This window comes from Sardina pilchardus, chromosome 13 (assembly GCF_963854185.1).
Source record: "Sardina pilchardus chromosome 13, fSarPil1.1, whole genome shotgun sequence".
In the NCBI taxonomy this organism is placed as follows: domain Eukaryota; kingdom Metazoa; phylum Chordata; class Actinopteri; order Clupeiformes; family Clupeidae; genus Sardina; species Sardina pilchardus.
In genome coordinates, this window is record NC_085006.1 from 2,230,876 (window position 1) to 2,257,402 (window position 26,527).

The 26,527-nt window shown below is 39.9% G+C and overlaps 3 protein-coding genes across 3 annotated transcripts; all 3 read left to right on the top strand.

Annotated features, from left to right (window-relative positions):
- The first annotated feature begins 606 nt into the window (after nt 1-606).
- On the top strand, nt 607-2,143 carry LOC134100008 (olfactory receptor 2D2-like). The gene is made up of 3 exons (XM_062553057.1): nt 607-655; nt 1,299-1,422; nt 1,993-2,143. The coding sequence occupies exons 1-3, from the start codon at nt 607-609 to the stop codon at nt 2,141-2,143; spliced, it is 324 nt and encodes a 107-aa protein (XP_062409041.1).
- Nucleotides 2,144-14,613: 12,470 nt separating this feature from the next.
- LOC134100009 (olfactory receptor 6N2-like) lies at nt 14,614-15,573 on the top strand. Its single transcript, XM_062553059.1, has one exon. It carries the CDS (start codon nt 14,617-14,619, stop codon nt 15,571-15,573), a length of 957 nt encoding a protein of 318 aa, XP_062409043.1. The 5' UTR covers nt 14,614-14,616.
- Nucleotides 15,574-23,426: 7,853 nt separating this feature from the next.
- LOC134100012 (olfactory receptor 1468-like) lies at nt 23,427-24,359 on the top strand. The gene has a single exon (XM_062553063.1). The coding sequence runs from the start codon at nt 23,427-23,429 to the stop codon at nt 24,357-24,359; it is 933 nt and encodes a 310-aa protein (XP_062409047.1).
- Nucleotides 24,360-26,527: the final 2,168 nt, after the last annotated feature.

Consider the following 26,527-nt stretch of genomic DNA (forward strand, 5'->3'; position numbering starts at 1 on the left):
TTTTGTGCGTAGCAGTCTTTATAAATGAGGCCCCTGGCGTCTTATCGGAAGCCGAAGGTGAGCTAAGGCGGGCTCAAGGACTCCGTACACAGATAGAGCGTTCTGATTGGCTAGGCTGAACTCGAGCCTAGCGCAGGCTTGGCCTCAACGGTGTGACCCATCCCGCTAGGCAAAAATATTTTTGGCCGATAGGGTGGGTCTAGTCAAGTCAAGTCAAGTCAAGTTTATTTATATAGCGCATTTCATACACAGAGGTCATTCAATGTGCTTTACATAAACAAAAAACAAACAGTAATAGCAGATAAAAGCATAGATGAGCAAAGAGTAATAATAATAATAATAGTAATAATAATAAAATAAAAAATAAAAAGAAAGCAATAAAGAATAATTAACATAAAAGACTAGTTAAAGGAATAACTAGAAGACATGTCTGTTTTTAACAGATAGACTTTGCCAGAGTCTAATTTAGCAAACCAGTGATAGTGATCCTTCTCAAACACCCAGAGCTGTTGCCACTCTTTGGAGATTCGTTGACGTGGGTCTAGATTTCTAGGCTAGAGATCTCTGGCAACATGATCTGAACTAGTGTCTCTGGTGGCAAAAGAAATGTGTTGCAAGTGCCAGAGTGGCACACCTGAAATCAGTGCAGCTATAAGTGTGGTTTGACTCTGTCTGTTTGTTACCAACACCCTGATGAAGACCATGGGCTGATGCACGTTGGTGTTTTAATGCTTAAGCCCTCAAAAATAGAAAAGGCTTTAACTTGTGCATCCCACTGAGTGCTCTGACCTGGATTTTTTTCCAATTCTCTTTTTATGATCATCTTGACTGAATAGCGAATTTGGCCAATCAGCATTTGGTTCTGATTTACAAGCAAATTGTAAACGTTATCCTTCACATTTGTTATACAGTATATAAAACTCAGGTGGACAACACATTATGTAAATGGAATGCTATGAGTGGACAATCTAATGACTTACTCACTCTTGATACGGATCATACACACCTCTTACAACACAATAGATTTAGATATATATATATATATATGTTTCTCCGAACTGTATTTTTTGCAGGTATTGTAGTTATTGTTATTTAATAATTGCTTACTCTAATGCAATGACAAAAATGTATTGTTATTAAATATTTTGGAGAAAAACTTTAAATGAAAGAATGAATGTTAATATCTTATAAAATATAGTTTACTTTATTTGTTCAGGATTCTTGGAAAATGTCAAATATAACTTTTATATTAGAAGCCTATCACAGAATACATGATGAAAGATTCATTTTTGCCACAGTTTTGACTTTACTGTATCCTGTTATCATATTTGGTAACCTATTAATAATATATATTGTAAGTGTTGAGAGAACTTTACATAAGCCTATGTATATCCTTATTTGCAATTTAGCATGCATTAACTTGTATGGTGGGTCTAGCCTGGCACCTTTTATTGTAACCAATATCTTCTCAGGATCATTTGAAATATCCTGGATTGCCTGTTTGGTACAAATATTTTCTATTAATACATATGGAGGATGTGAAATGATGAATTTAATGATGATGGCTTATGATCGGTTCATTTCCATATGCTTCCCTTTAACCTATGAGAAATTAATGCCCCCTTCAAATGTCATCATATGCATAATTTTCATTTGGCTCATTCCATTTGGTCGGGTTACCATTACCCTCTCAATCACTGCAAGTCTAAGATTATGTGGGAACATAATTAAAAAAGTTTATTGTGACAACTATTCTGTAGTGAAACTTGCATGTTCAGACACTACAGACAACAAAATATATAGTAATACTTTGACATTTATTTATGTCCTCCTGCCATTTTGTATTATCATTTATTCATACATAAGAATAATTTTAATTTGTCTTCAGTTAACAAGAAAAGGGCAAACGAAAGTAATGAATACTTGTACACCACACCTGATGTCAATATTTAGCTTTTTTATTGGATGTTCATTTGAACTCTATCAAAGTAGGTTTGACATGAGTCATGTTCCTTACACAGTTCGAGTCATGCTGTCTCTCTATTTCCTAATACTTTCCCCTGTATTAAATCCAGTAATTTATGGAGCCAGGACAGGAAAGATAAATGAAGCAATTAAGGCAAAAATAATGAACATGAAATGATTTCTCTCCAGGTAAGATATGAATTTCTCTTTTGCTTACAACAATGTGGTGGAACAAGTGTGGAAAAGTGGTCAAATAAAGTTTGAGCTTTAGAATATATGTTGTTGGGGACATAACAAGGTCAGACTGTTGTAACATGTGTTTTCTTTTCTTGTTTTGTTTTTTTTTGTTTTCTTGTTGCTCAAAATCTGCAGTCACCTGTCAATTGAATTTATATGCAACATACTTTGTCTGTTTCAAGAATGAAATAATTCAAGCAGATATGCTTTTTTCCGTAATTCTTCTTTCCAATACAAGGGGTGTTTAGGGGGACAGCTGTAACACTGGGAGTACAATTTAGCAGTACAATTTACAACTTGTTTGCTAGTTTAAAGAGATTAAAGGAGAACTCTGGTCAATTACAATATAGGGCCCTGTCATTTGAGGTCACTAACTACTGTCGGTAGAGAAAAGAAGAAAAAAAAATCAGCACCACCCAACTCATGGGTAACACTTTATTTGAAGGGGTCTACATAAGGGTGACATATAACCGTCATAAGAATGACATGCCAGATGTAATGCATATTAATGACACATTATTGATGTTTATGACTGTTGTCAGAATCAGTTTTTTGGAATGTTTTTGACGGTTTAGTTTAAGCAATAAGCCCCGAGAGGCCGTGGTTTATACTGTGTAATCCAGGGCCGGCCCGCTGCTTAGGCAGTATAGGCAAATGCTAAGGGCGCCGCACATCCAGGGGACGCCAGAAATGGGGGGGAAAAAAAGTGTAACTTCCACTATTCTTAAAACTGATATTACAATGTCTTAACTCATTGGCTGCCAGCGATTTTCAGTGCAGAGCGCTCCATACTGCCAGACGTTTTACAGCATTTTGACTGTTTTTCCAAGATCCACCGAACGGCGAGCTTTATGACCATGTAAACACCGAAGGTACCAAATGAAAGAGTAGACTCTCCTCTTTCACCAGGAAAAAACGGTTTGTTTCTATCGTTTTCCGTTCTTTAGTAATCGTCAGTAGAACATGGGTTAGTTTTGCTAAAAACACCTGTTTTTGACCAAAAAATGGAGAAAACGATCTTTTTGTGAAAATCAACTTTTTAACGTTAGCGTTTCAGTAGTATGTCAACCACGATTACACTGTTATCTCGTCAGTCTCGTCAAGGTTGCTATAGGGACTCTGATGGTCGCTATAGACTCTGAACAGGACGGTAGACTTAGCAAGCTAGCACTAGCAAAGTTGTTGTTAGTCTATAGCAATATCCAATGTAAATGGATCATACCGTTCACGTGTTTTTCATCCTTGATGTAAGAAGTAAGCATATTTATTCCCTGCATCGCGTGCAAACTAGATCCACTGTGGTCGATCTTCAGCGTTAGCTTGTTGCATGCTGGTTGCATGTCTCTGTATTAGCACTTTGCAGGCAGATACTAATCATCCAAATGGCACTGCTTCCATCTAGCGGTTCGGATCGCTAGTACAGTCTGTTTACAAGCCTGAAACTCTGCCAGATCGTTCCCAAGCCCACCCAGGAGCCCTCCCCAATGAAAAAGGCAATCGTCAATGGCAGTCAACGTATGTGTCTAAATTGACGTTTAAAGACGTCAATGGCAGCGAATGAGTAAATAAGCCCACATTAATTTCACTGCATAGCAAAGCCTACTAAGTAGGCTACTAGTAATAATAGCCTTCTTTCCTAAGGCGCCCCCGCCCCCTTCCCTGAGAAATTACCTGTGACGGGCGAAAAACTTCTCCGTCGGATTGCTCAGAAAGTTCTGGTCACAGGCGTGACAGAGCACGATTTTAGCTTTCCTATGGTATTATGTAGGCCTAGGCTACTAGTTGCTGTGATAAACGTTTCGGAGTGTCTATTTGCACCCCGGGTGCAAATAGCCTAGGCCCCATAGCTGAGCTATTTACACCCTGTGACGTAACAACAAAAGAAACGGACCGTCTTGGCAGGAGATGTCTTATCTAAGTCCTAAATCTAACAATTTAGGATTATTAAAACAATATTTTAGATGGGAAAGTGGTGCTAAATTTCCACGAAGTTTGCTCAGTGAACGGATAAAACCGTCCGTTTGTAAGCGAAATCAAAAAATGCGATCTTTTGGTTTGTTTACCGTTACCTAGCAATCACAATTTATATGCAATATCTCCCGCAGTTTCTCCACGGGCTGTAGTGTAGTGGGTACGTGATCGGACTTTGGCTCAGGGATTCAAGGTTTGAATCTCTGCTCTGGTGATGCCTTTTTTTTCATTGTACGAACGGCTCTCTCTTTTCTTAGATGACGTTACCTCGCGGCAAATAAGAGTTTGTGCTTTTTGAACCTGTCAAAGATAAACTAGTTCTATTTCAGTTTTGTACAGTTGAGTAGAAGTTTAAGTCAACAGTGGCAGTGCTGCCTGGAAGACAACTCAGAAAATAACTCTTTGAACTAGCTTGCCTTTGATCAAGCTACCACATGACCACTCATCAGCCTAATATTTGTATAATCACTTCCATATACTGTAAGTTACCCAGACATGACGAAACAGCTAAAAACTGTAGAGCTGGTAAATAGCCTACAGGCCTATTGACAGTGTAGGCTACATGGATGTTAGACATCGGGTGTAAATAGCATTGTTGATTAGACACACCCGGGTATAAATAGTAATGTTGATTATTTGCACCCGGGTGTAAATAGTATTGTGGATTATTTGCACCCGGGTGTAAATAGTATGTGAGTGTCTATTTGCACCCCTGGTTTTTGCACCCCTGGTGCAAATAGCCTTGACCACATATCTGAGCTATTTACACCCTGTGACGTAACAACAAAATAGTATTATTGACTATGGACATCTGGGGGTAAATAGTATTACTGACTATGGACACCTGGGTGTAAATAGTATTATTGACTATGGACACCTGGGTGTAAATAGCAACAATGGCTATTTGCCCTATGCATGAATAACAGTGTAACAGTGATCGCTATTTACAAATACCGGGTGCAAATAGCATCTGCCATTATAGACACCCCGGGTGTAAATAGTAATGTTCATAATTTGCACCCTGGGTGCAAATAGCATCTGCCTAAACGTTTCGCAAGAAAAACCAACGTAAATGCTACATGAAATGTAAAACATTCTGCACATTACTGCGACGGCCAAAAAAATGCAAAATGCACACCCATTCTTCTGTGTTGAATTGCTCACGAAGTTCTAATCACAATGATAGCATATACTGTACATATCACCTGACAGAGCACGGTCTTAGCTTTCCGATGGTATTAAATACTACAGTAGTTGACATAATACGGTTCGCGAGAAAACCAATGTGAATTTAGGCTACATGAAATGTAATCATTTGCATTCCATCTATTACTCTCAGTAGAATCTCGCCTACATGACAAACCATACATCAAAATAAACGACAGACCTAAATACGAGGATATGAGGCATTAATTTGTACAATAAGTCATTCCCGAGTGATCCAGTTTTTAAATTGCAGCACATTTCTACTTGGTTTTGAACATTTATTTAAACGACATAGAATTACATCGAAAACATAACCATTGCTTCCAGATATTCCTATGCATTATGCCTATTTTAGACTAGTCGAAAACCATGGCTAAAGCCTAATTACAGTACTCTCACGTTCTTGACAGGCACTGAATTCGACCTACAGTGTAATGACATTAAAGATAAATATAAGTCGATATGACAATCGTGTCAAATTCAAGTCAAAATAAAAATCAATATGAAATAGTTAACTTATACTGTATGTAAATGTGTATAAATATGGCAATATGAATTTAAAAATGTTTGAGATACAGTACAAACATGTAATGCGCTATACGCCGGCTACAATAATACCTGTCTAAAAAGCCTACAGCTTATACAAAACGCAGCTGCTCGCACACTCACTAGGACCAAAAAATATGAACATATTTCCCCCATCCTAGCATCTCTACACTGGTTACCTGTTAAAAGTCGCATTGACTTCAAAATTCTACTTCTCACATACAAAGCCATAAATGGAAGAGCACCCGAATATATTAAAGATCTTCTAGTCCCATATAACCCACCTAGACCCTTACGATCACAAAATACTGGACTTCTTGTAATTCCAAGAATTTCAAAAACTACAGTAGGAGGCAGAGCCTTTTGTTACCGCGCACCCCTCCTCTGGAATAATCTTCCTCCCTCAATTCGATTAGCAGACACCCTCCCTATTTTTAAGTCTAGACTTAAAACATATCTCTTTAGTGCTTCCTATAGTTAGGTATGGTGCAGTGTGGAACTTCAACCACCTCAGGGTCTTACTGGAACGGACCACCTCTGCTGTGGGCTTGTGTGACTGGTGCCCCAGTCATGCATCCCATGGTGGCTACTGACCACACCTGAGCTGGTGCTGACCACCCTCCACCATGCCTTAGTTATGCTGCTTTAGCATTGCGCTGTCATGGACTTCTTATGTGGCATGCCGTACAACTCCTCTTCTCCCCTCTCCCTCTGTCTCTCTCAACTCTCCCTCTTTCCTTCTCTCCCTGTCCTGTCCTCTATAGTGTAGTTTGGGGGGGAGGGTCCCGCGTGCTGTCTGTTGCGCGTGCGGGCATTTGTTCATTCACTGCGCATGCGGGCTTTTGTCCATTTGCGCCGTTTCGGTCATGGGCCTTCCCCGGGTGGGCTTGCGCATCATGTCTGGGCTGCGTGCCTGGGTGGTGTGGCTGGGTGCTCTGGGCCGGTCGGGGTCCGTTCGCGGGTGGCGTTGCCCGTCCGCGGGGGGCCTCCCGTCGCCGTCTGTAGATGGGGGGGGGGGTGGGGCTCGTGTCGGCTCCATTCGCCAGTGGCTCTGCGTGGACGTATATTGGCGGTCTGGCTGGGGCATGCGGTCTGATCAGATGTGCACGGCTGTGCATTTAGTGGGATGGGGGGGACGTGGGAGGTGGGGAATGCTGGGAGTGGATGGCGGAGGGGAGGGCTGTTGCGGCATTGTATTTGGATTGGGCTCGCGGTCCGGGCCTTCTTGGGGTGGTGTTTCTAGAGTGGAAGTCCAATGGTTTTAACGATTTTAATTACATTACACCAATGTCCAATGATTTTAACGATTTTAATTACACTACATCGCCTCCCTACGCCTCCCGACCCTGTCAACAGGATGACAGGATGACACGTCCAAAGACATGAAGCATTCTGGACTTTTGCTCTGGGGGCCCTGCTTCCGGGGGGCCTGGGCGGCGGGTCGGATCAGACTGTGTGTCCTGGTCGGGCCGTGGTGTGTGTTCGCGCGGTGTTGTGGTTGGGGTCGGGCTGGCGCGGGCCCCGTTCTCTCTGCTCGCGGATGGTGGTGGGGGGTGTCTGCGGATGGGTGGCGCCGCCTGTGGGCGGACTCTGGCTGGCCATGCTCGGCCATGCTGCTCCGGCGCGCGGTTCAGAGGTGGTGTGTGGGTTCGCCTGGGGGGGGGGCATTGTGGGTGGGTGGATGTTGCGTGCGTGGTGGGTGGGTGGATGTTTGCATGCGTGGTGGACGATGTGCGGGATGCCTCTTCGGGTTTAACTGGGTAACCTATTCCTACGCACCTGTCCCCACAAAAGAGGTGTGTAAAAGCGTTTTGTAAACCCTCTATAGCATAACCATTTATATCACCATTGATATACTTATTAATACTTAATATGACTTACAGTAATACTAACACACTCTATTTCTCTTCCCTTTCCCCTATACCTCACCTGTGAGGTAAACCATTACCAGCCATCAACCATCTCTGTGCCTGTCCCTCATCACACCTGAAGTCACATCCCTCTGACTGCCCTACCATCGCCATTGCCTTCGCCATCCCTATGACTGCCCTAACATCGCCTGCTGTGATTCCCTGCCCGAATCTTTGGCCCTCGGATCCCAGCGACCCATCACCTTCCGAAATAACTAATGGATTACTAATGGACAATTTATTCCCTACACTGGACTATTTGAACTTTCATTGTCATTGTAACTTTCAAACTACAAATGACTGTACTTTAACTGACCCAAGGCAGGTGGGTTGGGCCCTTGAGTCGTGGGTCTGTCTGAGGTTTCTTCCTATATGTATCTCCAATTCTAGGGAGTTTTTCCTTGCCCCTGTTACTCATGGGCTCTCTTTGAATGTCTAACACTCTGTAAAGCGCCTTGAGACATGTGTAATGTATTGGCGCTCTATAAGCAACATTAAATTGAAATTGAATTGAAACATATTGTGTTGGGGATTATACTGTATGCCTTATAATGTCTTTGATCTACACAGGTGTGGTGGGGGGCTTCAAAATAAAATCAAGAAAGTATTACAATTCTTGACTTGATATCATTTTTAAATTGTGACACATTACAATTATCATCATGTATTTATCTATTTTCATTTTCATAGATAGCCTACCCATTATCTATGATTATGTAAGTAACTATTGACGGCGGGCCATTTAGGGGTACAGAAATTGAGGGGCAAGATAAAGGATCGTTTCTACTGGGCAGGGTGGTCTGGGGATGTGAAGAGATGGTGCGTGGAATGTAGGGAATGTGCTTCACGCAAAAGTGCAGGTCAAGCACCCTGTGCGCCCTTACAACCATCCATCACATCACGCCCACATGAGCGTGTGGCCTAAGACATTATGGGACCCCTACCTGAAACCCTTTCGAAAAATAGATACATCTTGGTCATTAGTGATTAGTTTTCAAAATGGACTGAAGCATTCCCTATGAAAAACCAAGAGGCGTGTACGGTGGCAAAAATCCTGACAGGGGAATGGGTATGTCGGTATGGGGCACCTCGTGCCATTCACTCTGATCAGGTTAGGAATTTTGAGTCACAGCTATTGAAAGAATTGTGCCGCTTACTGGGTATGCACAAAACCAGGACTACCCCTTATTCACCTCAGTCAGATGGGATGGTAGAAAGATTTAAACGATCCATGTTGGCTCTTTTTGTAGATGCAAACCAGCTTAATTGGGATGCCCTGTTACCCTATGTTGTGATGGCCTATAGGAGCAGCATGCATGCAAGCACCGGATTCTCTCCCTTTCGGGAATTATTTTGCCAGTAGTGTTAGTGTTAAACCTGGATAACCAAGAAAAGTTTGCATCTGTTAATGGTTATGTTACCAAAGTGAGTGAGGTCTTATCCACTGTTGTAGAAGCAGCAGTGTTGGGAAAGTTACTTTTAAAAAGTAACTAGTTACAGTTACTACTTTCAAAAAGTAACTAAATTAGTTACTCAGTTACAAATTATAAAAGTAACTAGTTACTTCAGAAAGTAACTGTGCGTTACTTTCAAGTAAATTTTTAAATGCGAACCCACCTCTTTAACGGAACTTAAAATACAGGTGTATGTTCAATTGTTAATAATAAATCTCAATATTGTAATGAAATGGGCAAATGGACATTTAATACAATACATTATTAAGAGAAACAATGTAGGCTACACACATCTTTCTAATGTTGCTGAGGAAGTGAGACTCCAATGGCATGTATGTAGATATTATGTTTGTATAATGGATCGATACAAATAACACAATAGATGTTTTGGAACTTTTTTGATATTTATTGCCCCTCAACAGGCCATAACTGGGCAGAATTAAAGTAGGCTATGCCTCTAAAACGGATGGTTCCAGTCCTTGATTATGATTGGCTGAATCGCGTCCCATGCTGTTGTTTATTCCACCATAACCTCACACCTTGACCGCATTTCGTTTAATGTGCTACCACAACCAGCACAAAAGTTCGTGGCTTATTCTTAATTGTTAAGCTTCTGTTGCTTTGGTTTTGCCGTCTCCTTCGCTTTCGGCAGTCTTGGCCACTAATTGTGTGGAGGCATGCGATGTTGAGAGATGTTTGAGTGAGTTTGAATTAGGCTACTCGACACTGATGTTTACTAGGGCATAATTTGACGATTACATTCGTTCTTTTCATTTCATGGAAGAAAAAATAATGACTGTAGCCTACTTCCATTTAGCGAATGCTGTTTTTGGAGTAGGCTAGCCTATTTGCGTTCGCCATACCGATTTCACTTTGACCAACTCGCTTGTGATGCGTCGCGCTGTGTGTCGAACTAGGCTACTATGCAAGTTTAGGAACACCCGCCCAACTCTACCTCTGATTGGCTTACCATGAAATTTTACTCAACCTCAGCCAATCGTCAGTATGTATGCGCTTGTCTCGTGCTCACTACCCAAGGAAGAACAGTAAAATTAATCTGCCTCGCCCTCGGCTCTGAGATCTAGCTGGTCTGATGGAGAGAGAGAGAGAAAAAAAATATAGCCTATATAATAGTAGCCTAACGCACCGCATTTTTTGGCAGTAACGGCGTTATCAAGATGGGACAAGTAATCAATTAGATTACTCGTTACTGAAAAAAACTAACGCCGTTAGTAACGCTGTTATTCCCATCACTGAGAAGCAGTAAGGAAACATCAGATGAAGGCCTCTGACAACCAAAAAAGGAACTTTGATTTCAAGGTTAATTTCCAATACTATTCTGTGGGGGAGTGAGTGGGTCTGGTTAAGAGATAAAACAAGACGACGGGGCCTATGCCCAAAGTTACAGAGGAAGTTCCGTGGACCCTATGAAATTCTGGAGCGTATTTCAGAAGTGGTATAATAGAATACGGCCAGAGGGGGGTGGCTCAGAGATGACTGTTCATTTTAATAGACTGAAACCATTTGTGCCTTCTACTCTTTCAGGAGCCCCTCTGTCTGGTGTTTTCGAGAACTCCCCTGCAACAGCAGCCAGACCCTCCCAAACAGAACTTAGACATTCCCAGCCAACTTCTCCACCCTCTCAGACAGTATCACAACCACAGAGATCCCGGGGAAGGAGGTATGGAGCTAGCTGGGTTTTCTCACGATCACAGCCAGCCACGATGATGCCTGCTCCTGCCTCTGCTGTGACCCCTGCTCCTGCCTATGCTGTGGCCCCTGCTCCTGCCTCTGCTGTGGCGCCTGCTCCTGCCTCTGCTGTAACGCCTGCTCCTGCCTCTGCTGTGGCCCCTGCTCCTGCCTCTGCTGTGACCCCTGCTCCTGCCTCTGCGGTGGCCCTGCATCCCACCCTCGCTCTTCCCCCTGCTTTCATCCCTGCCTCCACCTCTGTTTTGCCCCCTTACCCTGTTTCTGCTTGGGGTTCTGCCTTTAACTCGGCAGGTACACAGAATCAGAACTTGGAACATGTGATGCGGCCTGGAAGGACAAGTAAACCCCCAGCATGGGCTAGGGATTATGTAGTATAAAAGAGACTCGGGACGAGTCTTTTGTCAAAGAGGGGGGTAGTGTGATGAACGTGAAAATGCAGGCCATTCGTTTCCTGTTCATTTGGTTGGCGAATGATGGGATTGATTGATGTGTGACGAATGTAAGGACGCAAGCAATTAGTTTCCTGCTCATGTGGTTGGCGATTGATTGATGGGCCGATGAGTGACACCTGTGGAGGATGAAGTTTTGAAGAAAAGGGTGTTTGCGCGGTGTTCGAGAGGGAGGCGAGAGCAGACAAAGAAAGACTAAAGACGACTAAGACTGGGTGAGTGGAGCACAATAAATAGCCATACCCATATTTCTCTGTATGTATGGAAATCCTGAATGTCTCTGCTGGAACAATACAAAGTTAAACCCCATCTCTTCTCCGTCCTATATTCTAACCGATATACCATCCAGTATATTGCTACTATACCCTACCCGAATCAGTGCAAACCTATAACCTCCCCAATAATAATAGTAATTATAATTAGGTAAAAATAATAGTTTCTGCTTTAGGGAGAAATCCCAGAATTCCACTACAGCTAAGGAAAGTAGGAGCTATGTTTTTCGACTCAGTAGGCAAGCTTATGTGTGGAGACTTAAACTGTGAAGTTTGGCCCACTTATAGCAGTTAACAATTCTAGGTCCAATTAATTACATCCAACACAAAGTGTTATAGAAAGTATTACTGTGTGTTTCATTTAACTATTGTTCATATTCCATTTAATTAATTTAGGCTATGGGTGGTATAGGTGAATTATAACCAAACAGTTACTATTTAGAACTACGTAATCCTTCATTGAGATTTCATTGAAAGTGATAGGTTGAACTTTTAAAAAGGGGTTTAAAAACTATTTTTGTACTTTCATTTTATTATGTCATACTGAACTGAATTCTAAGAGTTAAAAACAAAGGATACCATACATGTTTTGTGATGGTTGCATAGTATTTCATTTAGGATAAGCTATATCAAAGCAGGTAGAAGTAACTGTAGTCACTTGACATTTCTGAGGATTTACATATTTCCACCAGGGCAGTGGTAAAGACATTCTTCAGTGGAGGCACCACACTAGTTAATCACGCTATCAACATCTTCTTACTTTTTCTTCTGTTATTACTATTCTTTAACTTTATGGTAGACAGCGAGTCCAGCAAATTGAGAACCTAGGATCCTGTTTATGTTTATGAATGTGACTCCAGTATATGTTGAGACACAAGGGTGGAAAAATAGGTTACATTTATATAATGCAAATGATTAAGTTGACATTATCATTGAATATGTTGTACAAACAAGAAGAGCGAAATGGTAAACTTTTAAGAAATCATCATCCACATCATAGTTTGACGCTGTGTGGGGTTATGGACTTGACAGTTTTGCATGGAATTGCCCATACAGTATATACACACACATATATATATATATATACAGTGGGTATAGTAAGTATTCACACCCATGCTAAAGTTGACTAAAAAGAGGAATATAAAATTATCTTTTGAGAATTGATTGTAATGCCTTAATTCAAAAAATGAGTAAAAATCAAACCGCTAAGGACACTAATTTTCTTTGTGATTGAAGAATGTATCGTAAATAGATACAGTGAGGAGCACATGTATTTGATACCATGCTAAAACAGGAATATAAAATCATCATTTGACAATTGATCTTAATGCCTTAATTAAAAAAAAAAATAGTAAAAATCAAACCGCCAAGGACACCAATTTTCTTTGTGATTGAAGAATGTATCGTAAATAGATAAATGTTTTCCTTAAATGCTAGGGGAAGGAATTATTTGACCCCCTATGTAACCCTATGGGAATTTAACACATAGGGTTAACATAGGGGCAGGCAGATTTTTATTTTTAAAGGCCAGCTATTTCATGGATCTAGGATATTATGCATCCCCATAAATTTCCCTTGGCCTTTGGAATTAAAATAGCCCCACATCATCACATATCCTTGACCATAGCTAGAGATTGGCATGGTGCTTTTTCCAGTTGGCCTATTAGCCTGTTGATTTGCATTGAGCTCAATGAGCATCAAACAGGCTAATAGGCCTACTGGAAAAAGCACCATGCCAATCTTTAGCTATGGTGAAAGGTATGTAATGATGTGGGGCTATTTTAATTCCAACGGCCAAGGGAACTTTATCAGGATGCATAATATCCTGAATCCATGAAATAGCTGGCCTTAAAAAATAAAAATCTGCCTGCCCCTATGTTAACCCTATGTGTTAAATTCCCATAGGGTTACATTGGGGGTCAAATACTTCCTTCCCCCTAGCATTCAGGAAGAACATTTATTTCTTTACGAAACATTCTTCAATCACAAAGAAAATTGGGGTGCTTAGCGGTTTTATTTTTACTATTTTTTTTAATTAAGACATTAAGATCAATTGTCAATTGATGATTTTATATTCCTCTTTTTAGGCAACTTTAGCATGGTATCAAATAAATTTTCTCCTCACTGTAAATGTTCTTCCTTAAATACAGGTTGCATAAGTAATTGACCCCTATGTTAAATTCCCATAGGAGCAGGAGGATTTTTTATATCTTTTTATTTTTAAAGGCCAGCTATTTCATGGATCCAGGATATTATGCATCCTGATAAAGTTCCCTTGGCCTTTGGAATTAAAATAGCCCCACATCATCACATACCCTTCACCATAGCTAGAGATTGGCATGGTGCTTTTTCCAGTTAGCCTATTAGCCTGTTTGATGCTCATTGAGCTCAATGCAAATCAATGCCCCAATGGAAGTGAATGAGGCTACTTTTACTTTGCGATTTTTAAAAAAATCTAGGCCCACGTGAAATTCTGCATCCATTTCAGCCAACGATTTATTATTATTTTTTTGCCCTCGGAAGGGCAACGTGAGTCGAGAAGGGCATATGGGCAGTTGCCCGAGCAACCTCAGCAACCCCCCTGTGCACGTCCTTGGCCAGTGGTTTCTTGGGTGATTAAAACTACAGATGATAAAACATATAAAGAGGCAAGTCACTTCAACATTACAATAGGAGAATAAATCAGGTATAGATATGATTCACTATACTGAAATTCTTAAATAAAAAGTAAAGCCATCAAGCAAATTATTTTAAACTTAAGCTATACATATATTGGGTTTCTACAATGAACTGCATAATTAAGGATGGTATGTTCTTCGTCCAGGAAAGATATGAAAGATAATGATGGTATATTTTCCATTTAATATATGTCTTACTACATATTGCAGTCATGACTATGATGGAGAATGCGTCCAGAGTGTCAGTTTTCAAATTGTCTGGATTGAACTTTACATCTCAGTACAGATACATTCTGTTTTCTCTGACTTTATTGTGTTACCCTCTGATTTTAATAATTAACATTACAGTAATATATGTTATTGTGATGAACAAACACTTACACAAGCCGATGTACATATTTCTTAGTAATGTGTGTATCAATGCTTTGTACGGAACACTTGGGTTCTATCCCAAATTTTTATCTGATTTGTTGTCCGAGGACCATGTCATTTCATATTTAGGATGCCTGGTTCAAGTATTTGTAATTTATTCATCAGCTCTTTGTGAATTCTCTACTTTAACTGTGATGGCTGTTGACAGATATTTGGCAATATGTAGACCATTAGAGTATCATAGTATTATGACAAATAACACGGTTTTCAAATGCATAGTGTTCTCATGGTTTTCCCCATTTTTATGTATGCTAGTTCTTGTTATATTAAGTTCAACGTTAACTTTATGTGGCTCAAAAATAGAGAAACTATATTGTGAGAACTGGTCTGTAGTGAAACTTTCATGTTATCCAACAACAGTTAATAATGTGTTTGGCTACATTGTAATTATTGTTTATTTCATTCATTCACTTTTCATAATGTGCTCTTACATAAAACTAGTTGGAGCAAGCATCAAATCAAAAGAAGAAAGAAACAGGTTCATGCAAACATGTATGCCACACCTGCTTTCATTGCTTAATGTGACCGTTGCTTTACTTTTTGATGTTATGTTTACAAGGTATGGCACCAGGAACTTTTCTCAAGATCTTCAGAATTTCTTAGCCATGGAATTTCTTATCATACCACCAATTCTAAATCCACTCATTTATGGATTGAAACTAACAAAAATTCGAAATCAGCTCCTGCAATTTTACCACAAAAATGCCATCAGGGCCGTAAGTGAATTTCACAGACAAATCTAACCAACTGCTAATGTGTGAAACATTTTGTACATAATGTAAACTAATCTTACTCATGTAATTGGCAAAACATGATAATAATAATAATAATAATAATTACAATAGCAACAACAACAATGTTCTAGTTTGCATTCCAGAGTTCGACTAAGTATCAGACAGGACTGTTGAAGTGCAATATTTATCATTTATCATCAATATGCTGTACCTCATCCCTTTTGGGGCAGCCGTGGTGTACTGTTAGGGCTTCGGGCTTGTAACCGGAGGGATGCCGGTTCGATCCCCGACCAGTCCACCACGGCTGAAGTGCCCTTGAGCAAGGCACCTAACCCCTCACTGCTCCCTGAGCGCCGCTGGTTGGGCAGGCAGCTCACGGCTCTGGGTTAGTGTGTGATTCACCTCACTGTGTGTGTGCTGTGTGCAGAGAAACAAATTTCCCTCACAGGACCCCAAAAGTACATGTATTCTATTCTATTCTATTTTAATATTTTTAAGTATATAGTACATTTTACATAATTCTAAAGGAATATGCCAATGATGTCTGACCACTTCATTTCATGTAACACCACAACTTTAAGTTTTTCCCATATTCGTAAATAAGGACTTCCATGACTTAGGAAACCCTTTTCCTGAACTCATTGGAAACTAGCACCAACCCTTAGGGCCATGGCAAGTCCCATACACAGAGCTTTCTGTCAGACCTTTTCCCAGAAAGGTGCATTAGATGTATCAAAGAGATACTGTGGTCTCCTGGATGGATTTTGAACTAATATATAGTTTCACTGTAACGATTAAAACAGTTTTAGAAATTGTGCTAAGAAAGTGTTGATGCTCATGCTGTTTATCGAACACAACAGGCGCACGTGCGCACACACATACACGTATCTTGTAGGCTAATATGGCCAGGGTTTGAATTATGATTTGATCTTTGTTTGGGTCTCTAAAAAACATGTAAAAAATGACATGGTTCATTATACCTGCACACACAGACACAACAATTAAGCAATATAGCACGAGTGGGAGTGGGTTGTTGCTGGATATTCCCACGGGTGTTGTTCGGCCGTAGCCTCGAGGCCGGAGGCCGAGTGGCGCAGGCAACAACACCCGTGGGAATATCCAGCAACAACCCACGATCACGAGTGCTATATTGCTTTTATACAACAATTCTACCACTTGTTTTTTGCGCTAATTTCCCATTATAATGTAAACGTTTAAATCGCTAAAACTGTCTTGTTTGTAGAACTACTTCTCTCCGCCACCTTACTAGTTCTTAATGGTTGCTATGGCCAAAGGCCAGTCGTTAGTTCTAAAAGCACGTTGCTATGGCCAAAAGCCAGTCGTTAGTTCTATCTCTCCCGTTGTCAAGCAATGTAGCCTAATAAACGTTAGCTCGCATTGCGTCTGGTTAGGACATGCTTTTAGCTTTGAAACATCACTATTTTACTTAGCCTACATGCCATCCAACTAGCTAATATCCACCTCTGTATTTCAGCTTGGATGCAACGTGACAATTGGTTTTACACTTCACAACTTGACATTGTATCGCGGAGTGATTTATTATTAGCTGTGAAAAGTCCGAGTGGATTATCGTGGGATATTTCAACTCATGGAACGTCTCTCGGCCAATCAGAATCAAAGAAACAGCTTCATAGAACCCAATTGTTGTATAATATCCTGTTTTTACCTGTTATTTTATTGAAACATATTGTTTACTATTTTTCCTGGGCTCAAACTGTAAAAGGGGAGAATGCATACAATAACCAAGTAAAAATTCAAAGAATGCTGTTAAAATTGGCTCCTTAATCCCAAATGGAGACACCATTGACCAAGTTAGTCCAATGTAGTAGAGAGCATGCAAAACCTCAGGCCGGCTTGCGAGAATGGTTTCTTTATTCTGGATGTTACAGCAGAACTCCAAGCACAGCACAGCAGTGTTACATGGTAAGCCAAGGTAACAAATGAAGCCTAGAGCAGTGGTATTGGAGACTAGTTATAATGGCATAATACATAATACACTTTCACATCTGGGTTTAAACAAAAGGGAATCGAAATGGGTGATTGGTAACCCCTGATAACTGGGTGGTGGTATGGCCTTCTTGGGAAGATTCAATTAAGATGTGTCTTGTGAGGGAACGATTAATTGGGCATGCCAATTGCTGTTGTAAGGTGACGACACTGTTTAGGCCATCCTTAAAAATATTCTTGTTTGCCGTAACCCGACCGACCCTGTCAATATAGGGCCGACCCAAATATTTGTTTTTTTCCCTCTCTAGTCCGACCGATTTGCCGGTTGCAAATTGCGTTAAGACCGACCGATTTTTTTTTTTTAATTAGGCCTATTTTTCTTCAAACACCAAATACAAATGCAATACAATAATATTATATTTTCTTAAGTATTGTGAATACAAATTGCCTACATACAAACGTATGCTGCGTTCTTTCTTCCAAATAAAAACCTGTGGCGTCATATGTTTATGTTTGTCATGCGCTACGGGCTGCTTCCAGTCTCATTCACTGCCAGTGGTTCGCGCTTGACTGTTGCCTAATAGCTGCGGCTGTAGCCAAGAAATGTTCGCGGTCAACGTCAAAACTTATACTAGTTCGGGCACTATTATCCACCTGAAAACGCATTAAACACCTGAACATTTAGATGACTTGGCACGAAGTTATGTTCAGATATTTTCTCGGACCCATCCCTTCTCCCATTCGTGTAACGGTGACCGTGTCACCAGACTTAAATGAGACCTTAAGGTTTTGGTGGAAGAAACTCAAAAAATGGATAACGTGCCAGCATTTAGTGGTTTCTTTTGGATTGAAACATTTAAGTGACCCGTTAAGGGATCGTTCTACTACAGGCTAGCAAGGACAGCTATTCTTCAAGTGGTTAAGAACTAGCTACTGGTGGAGAAAAGAAAGCAACGTAATGTCTCTCTCTGATTTGTAGGTTGCATTGACACGTCGTAGCGGTGGATGCAAGTAAACCAATCTAGTTACCAGTAAAATCATTGAAATGAACATATTAGTTTTTTCATAATATATTTTCATATGATATATTTTTTGTTTACTTCTCTGACAGTAGGCTACAGCATATTTAAAGCTATAGCCTACATTTTAGTCAAGTCAAGTTTATTTGAATAGCACATTTTATACACAGGTCATTCAATATGCTTTAGACACAAAGCAAATAAATAAGAGCAGAGAAGGGCAATATAGTCAAAGAATAATTAAAAAGGTAAAGATCATTATAAAGCAAGAATTTAAGCAAGAGTGTTTGTGTGTTGTTACAACAAATTGGATCTAGTCATAGGTGTGCAGATAACATACGGTTAATGCACCCTCTATAAAGTATGCTGATTTTTGTTAAGTCACGTTCAGAAATATTACTATATTGCCAAAAGTATTGGGTCACCTGCCTTGACCCCCATATGAACTTCAGTCACATCCTATTCTTAATCCATAGGGCTTAATATGACATTGGTCCACCTTTTGCAGCTACAGTATAAGAGCTTTGACTCTTCTGGGAAGGCTTTCCAAGGTTTAGGAGTGTTTATTGGCATTTTTGACCATTCTTTCAGAAGCGCATTTGTGAAGTCACACACTGATGTTGGACGAGGAGACTGGCTCTCAGTCCCCTTTAATTCATCCTAACGGTGTTCTATTGGGTTGAGGTCAGGTGCAGGCCAGTCAAGTTCTTCCACACCAAACTCTGTCATCCATGTCTGTATGGACCTTGCTTGGTGCACGGGTACACAGTCATGCATATACCTTGTGGAAAGAGAACTCTAGAAGAGTTGAAGCTGTTATAGCTGCAAAGACTGGACCAACGTCATATTAAACCCTATGGATTAAGAATAGGATGTGACTGAAGTTCATATGGGGGTCAAGGCCGGTGACCCAATACTTTTGGCAATATAGTGTCGTGTGTGTGTGTATGTACATATATATATATATATATATATATATATATATATATATATATAACATGCAAATGTTTTTAAATTCATACCAACAAAATCGCCGTGACCAAAAATGTACTTTTTTTTTTACCTTGAATCTTGAAAAAAAAAAATATTTGCCTACCTACCGACCCAATTATTTTTTGGGGGGGCTGTTACTGCAAACAAAGATATTTTTAAGGATGGCCTTATTGTTTGCAATAAATGTCCTGTTCCCGACATTTCTATGATGTTAAACAAAGAGCCAAGCTTAGGCTTCCATCACAGATATTAAACCCATGTGCTACCTCAACATTTCTCAACTTTGGGGTCGGGACCCCCCATGTGGGGTTGCTTGAAATCCAAATGGGGTCGGCTGAGACATACACAATTGTATAGTTCATTACATACAATTAGGCCTATACATAAACTAAATAGAAAAATATCGAAATGATACCAAAGTTAAGTAATAGAATAGATCCTTCATTACAATCAGTTGAGTAAAGATAAACATATACAGCAGTAGACAGGGAATGATTGGGGTTGCCAACATTTTGTGACATCAAAATGGGGTCACCTGCCAAAAAAGGTGGGGAACTCCAGGCAGTCATCAAAATGGCTGAATCAATCAATGTCCCCCTTATGGTCTATAAGGTCTAAGAGACATGCAGGTGTGCTTTTACGCCCACCTCAGGCGTATTTGTTTCACAACATGTGCGTAAAAAATGGTAAGGTATGTACAAACAGGCCTCACTGAGGTAAAAGCGCCAACTAGCGGGAGCTGAGAATATATTCATAGGATGGTCAGGGGAAAGTGGGAGTTTAGTGTAAAAAGATGGAAGGAGAATTGTAAAATGTGCCTAATTAGGTATTCCTCTGTATGTTGGCCTCCTAAAACTGTCCATGAAAGCATATAGTCTATTTTGCGCCTAAACATTTCCACCAAGACAATGTGGGACACTGCCTGGCATGGCGGTGCCCCCACCCCACGGTCACACTCACTGATAGTGGGTCTGATTAATAATGCCCTATTCCCCTAAACATGTGTAATTGCTGATGTACAGTATACTCATGAATAGGTTAACCAATGTGTATTTCTTTCTAAATAAAGACTGAATATTTTCAACATTCAGTGAATTGACAGATGTACTTCCACTTACAATTTACTTAAGCTATTTCATTTTATTTATTTTTCATTACAATTTATTCACAAATAAGGAAGAAAGATAAGAGACAGAATTAAAGCAACATTCATTTTCATGATCTTCCAAATGGTTTCCCAGTATAGACAGACCCATCACCATCACAAGGTGACAACAGTACAAAAAGGTGCCAAGATACAATCCTATGAAAAAGAATGACATATTTTGACCTAAAAGGCTACTGTTTCCTAAAAGTGACACATTTGCACCCCTGTTGACAGTTTGCCGTTTTGCCGATCGGCTACGATTGGTCACAAATGCTGGCCTATTACGTGCAGAGGCAGTTTGAAAGACAACTGTTCAGACTATACATTTCTGTGTAGTTTGGCTTGCCAGGCTACATCTTTGCCTGATCTGATATGAAATCAACAAGCCCTGAAAATGGAGGGAATGAGACCCCATGTTGCTTTTTGAAAATATAGCCTAACGTCATCCATCTCTCTTGTAGATTAAAGGGCAGTTTTTGGACAATGCTAGTTATGCCACGTGCTGTATCTAAACAGGCAAGACCAGAAAGCACTCCCTCTGATTTTGCTGCTTGAAGCTCCATTAACAAGTCTCCTAGCTCTCTCAGCGTCCTCCAGTCTTTATTTGAAATCTTTGGGAAGTTGTCGACTCTTTTGAGCAATGACCTCAGGTGCTCCAAAGCATTCATCAAGCCGCTGCCAAATCATTTCAAGGCCCTTCGCTGGGTTATAGATATGTACGGTTCTTATCCGTTTTGCCTGTTCGGTTGACTCTGCGCCTAGCCACTTAACTAGTAGATCTATCTGTTCTTTAACGGAGAGATCAAGGCCTGATGTGGTGCTTAAGAAGGATGCTTTCCAGGCTATATACAGTAGTTTTCTGGTCGATCATCAAACTGCAGAGGGCCTGTGACGATAACTTACCGGTATCTGCGTGCCATGCAGTGTTGGTCAAGTTACTTGGAAAACAGTAATTAGTTACTGATTACTGTTACTTATCCGAGAGAAAGTAATCCCGTTACTTTACTGATTACTTTTTCCCAAAAGTAAGTTAGTTCTATCTCTCCCGTTGTCAAGTGGGCATATCCCAGGATTCTGATTAACTTTAACTTTGAAAGATCGCTGTTTTTATAGCCTACATGTCATACAACTAGCTACAATCCACCAATCATATGCTACAATGTTGCTATGTTCTGAACGTCTGTGTTTCAGCTTATGCAACGTGACAGTTTATTTAAACTTCGCAACGAGTTTGGCGAATTTATATTCAAGTGTGATACGGGCAACACATTGGAACTACTTCAAAGGTAGCAGGTTATACTAGGTTATTATATGGCTCTCTAGAATGTTGAGGGAGCTCCCATTCACTTTGAATGGGCCTCTCAACGTTCTACCGGTCCGTTATATTTGCATAATGACCGCTCCGAAGGTATAATGACCGCTGCCAATGGCAACGGGTTCACTCCGCTAGTTGTTGCGGAAGCCACGAAACGGTAGCCAAGTCATTGCTAAAGACACATTGAGATAAGTTTATTTTCTCGTTTTGGCAAGTAGCCATATAATAAGTGCGATAATGTATAGAACGCCGGTCATTATCTGAAAATAATTCCCTTCAGTACGAAGCAAAACCCCTCCGCTGCGCGTCAGGGTTCTGTCCGTCCTGTCGGGAATTATTTTCCGATAATGACCGGCGTTCTATACATTATCCCTTACTTAATGGCCACCCCATCAGCCAATCAGAGAAGAGAATTCCATTGTTGAGGGAGATAATGTGCTTTATGCGCTTTTCGCTATAGAGGGCTGTGTCTCTGTGTCCGCATCACAACGCAATTCTACTTAGGGCACCGAAATGGTCAGCAGTGGCACTGCCATTTTTTATGCTACTCTACTGCTATGTTCATCTCTTTTTTTTTCTTTTTTTTTTAAATCATGGTCCAACTATCTGAATGATCCAGAGTCTGCAAAGTCAGTTGTAGTGAATACAGAGGGAAACAAATAAATAACTGAACAAAAAACACAGTTCGAAGTACCCCTGCCTCACAACTAAGTTTTTTATTTAATCCTTGACAAAAAATGATATGCAGTTACAAATCCCTTGGAAATGTTCAGTATTTTCATTAAACAACAACATTTCAAACGTCCTATAATGTTGTATTCATCAACTTCAGTTCATCACTATACAATAAAGAACAAAAGAAAGAGAATAGAAACCAAATTAGCGAGTTGATGGGACTTACAGAAAAAAGAATGGTGGATTTTAAAAAGGAATGGGAAAGAGAGACTTTGAATGGCAATCCTTCTTAACTCCTTCGTAACATGAATTGCAGTAGATCACTAAACTAAGAAAAGGGATGTTAATTGACCTTTTTTAAATGTGGAGAAAAATGTGAATGTCATACTCTCACACTCAAAATTATCCAACCACTGGATCATGTTCTTTATTTCAAGATGTACAAAAACTCTTTAGAAATATAGTCCACACATCAAATGGTTAATGGTCATGATTCATAAGGCATCATAACTCTCAAAGGTAAAAGGCGTGGCTCAGGTTAACCTTTTATAAACACTCAGACTAAATGCTACTTTGACATTAAGTGCCTCGGGAGCTACTCCGAGCTCCTGTTTTTGTGGCATCAAACAAGAACCAACTGCTATGTGAATTCACTGTGTTACTTTCTCTACTTTTATTTCCTTACTCTTCTGAAATTACTTCAGTTTTTGAATAGATTAAAAGTTGAACTTACAACTTCAATGAAATGGAAAATGCCACAGAAGAGTTTATGTTTGTGCTTAATGGTCTGAATGAAACAGCTACTAACAAACACATCTACTTTGGCTTTGTGCTGACTGCTTACATATTCACTGTTTTTATTAATTCAACCTTGATCATTACCATTTTCTTGGAGAAAGTGTTACATGAACCAATGTATTTTTTTGTGTGTAATCTCTGTATCAATGCAATATTAGGAGCAAATAGTTTCTATCCAAGGTTCCTTTTTGATTTGTCATCTAAAGTTAATCACATTTCTTACTATGGATGTTTAATACAAATATGTGTTATATTTTATTATATCTTCTGTGAATATACCTCCTTGGCAGTGATGGCTTATGACAGATTTGTTGCCGTGTGCATGCCACTGGAGTATCACTCTGTCATGACTCCCCAGAGAGTTTTGTATCTGCTTTTATTCACATGGCTGTTCAGTTTAACAGAGACCATAATTGGTGGACTGTTGACAGGTCGGCTCCCTATGTGTGGCAGACATATTGCGAAGATCTATTGTTCAAATTATCCTATGTTGAAGCTTTCATGTGTGGATACTACTGTGAACAATATATATGCATATGTGTTGATGTTAATTCATGTTTCTGAGGCTATACTTGTCATCATTTCTTATGTTTGCATCATAAGGACATCCCTGCGATCTAAATCAGGCTGGGCCAAGTTTATGCAAACATGCCTACCTCATATGATTACTTTAATTAATTTCAATGTGGCTTTACTTTTTGATTTGTTCGATGCCCGATATGGGTCAAATCAGAAATCACAAGCGATTCGAAACTTTTTAGCTGTAGAATTCCTCATAGTTCCCCCTTTATTAAATCCTCTAATATATGGAATAACCCTCACCAAGATTCGAAGGAGAATAATAAAAATATGCAAACACAGCATTATAGCCGTTGGCTGAATAAGTAAAATCAAGTCTAAAGCCCAATTCACACCGAAGATTCCCGACGCGACGAGACGGAGTTGCAGCGGTGTGAATTAGAAGTTGCATGTAGTTGCAAGCAGTCGCAAGCCGTCGCAGAGCATTAAACACGTTGAGTCGCAGTCGCAAGGTTTTAGAACGTCGCGCCTCGTCTCGTCGGGACGCTTTGGTCTGAACCCTACTTAATGATTTGCATTGTTGAAGAGGATTAGATATGTGAATGAACCTGTTCAGGCCAGCTGATAAAAAAAAAAAATGTTCACCATTTTGTTGTGTTAATGTTATTCTAATTTCATGTACAGTATCTGCATCAATCCAGGATATTGCATCACCTTCACAATAAAATAGATAAAATGAAGATGGTAGCCTATGCTATGCATGCTCTTGTATCCTTTTGAACATAGGTAACCTATAATTGGATATTTCATTAAAAGGAAAGACATATTTTTTATTTTGATTTGATTTAATCAATCTAATGACCACACAGCCAGGCTGGTGGAATTTGTTTTCAGTACAGCTCTTGGTACAGGTTCCAACATTACATTAAACATATAGTATATCTTACAGACACATTCATGATACATAAATACATAAGGGTCATACTTAATCCCCAACAATCCTCAGTGTTTCAGAATGTTTATTGCTATGGGAATGAAACTGTATTTGAAGCGGGTTGTTCTGGAGGTGATTGTCCTGTAACGCCTCTCAGAGGGAAGTAGCTGGAAGGCATAGTGTGCATGGTGGGTGATGTCAGATATGATCATGTGTGCCCTGTAGTGTCCGTTTGTGGTGGTGTGATTCAAGAGATGGTGGTGAACCAATGACTTTGGATGCTCTGTTGATGATGCACTGTAGTTTCTTACGGGACAGTGTGTCAAGACTGCCAAACCATATATACTGTGATGGATGTGGTGAGGATGCTTTCAATGATGGCTGTGTAGAAGCAGAGCAGGAGATGAGACCATACTCTCTAAACTTCTTGAGCTGTCAGAGATGGAAGAGTCTTTGCTGGACTTGTTTGTAGATGTGGTCTGAGTTGATTTTCCATTTGTGGTTGTTGCTGATGTGGGTCCCAAGGAGTTTGAATGTGTCTGTGATGGAGATGGGTTCACTTACAGGTTGACAAAACTGTGGTGATGTGATCTGGTTGGTTTAGAGGGAGAATAGCCAGGATGAGAGTATACAGCCAGTAACAACAAATGATATCCATTTTAATGAGTTGTCATGAATACTTTTTCAATTGTATTGTATTTCAGGTATCAATCAATGTCCAGATGGCCATCAAAACATCATTTTATTAGATTTATATTTACTTTATCAAAAGAACAAGTTTATTTGATAACCAGTTTGATTGATATCACCAGTGTAGGCTATATCAATATGATTTTTTAAAAATGTGTACAATTTGACAATCTGCATTGTAACTCTCCATTGTAGTAAGTAATTAGGAATTCCTGGAATAATAAAATGTGTTCTGCTAACAATTAAAAAAAAAAAAAAAACATAACCCACTAGCAGTGACAATGAAAGAACAAGAAGTCTCTTAATTCATTTCATGTTGATTCCTCAACTACTGCAAGTAGGCAGACCTAAGAGCCTTTCTGCATATTCTGCTATGCAGGAGAGCCACCGGGGAGGTTAGGGCGATTCTAAGGGCCCAGCACTGACAGCCTAGTCCTCAAAAACACTAAACATTGAGGTTATGTATGTGTTACCACCAACATATACTGTATACAGTGCCCTCAAAAAGTATTGGAACACATGCTTAAAGTTCAATATAAAATCATCTTTTGGAAATTGATCGTAATGCCTTAAATGAAACAATGAGGAAATATTTAACCTTTAAGGACATCAATGTTCTTTGTGAATGAATAATGTATTGTAAATAATAATGTTTTCCTTAAAATACAGGGGGCATAAGTATTGGAACGCCCATGTTAAATTCCCATAGAGGATTTTTATTTTCATTTTTAAAGTCCAGTGATTTCATGGATTCATTACACTATGCACCCTGATAAAGTCTTAGTCATAACTAACATCTTTCATATCATTTTTAATTACTTCTCGTGCCTATGCCTGCTCAGCATAGCCTATTGCTCTCTCTATCTCCCTCCCTCCGAGGTACAAGATGCTTCTCCCTTCCAAGG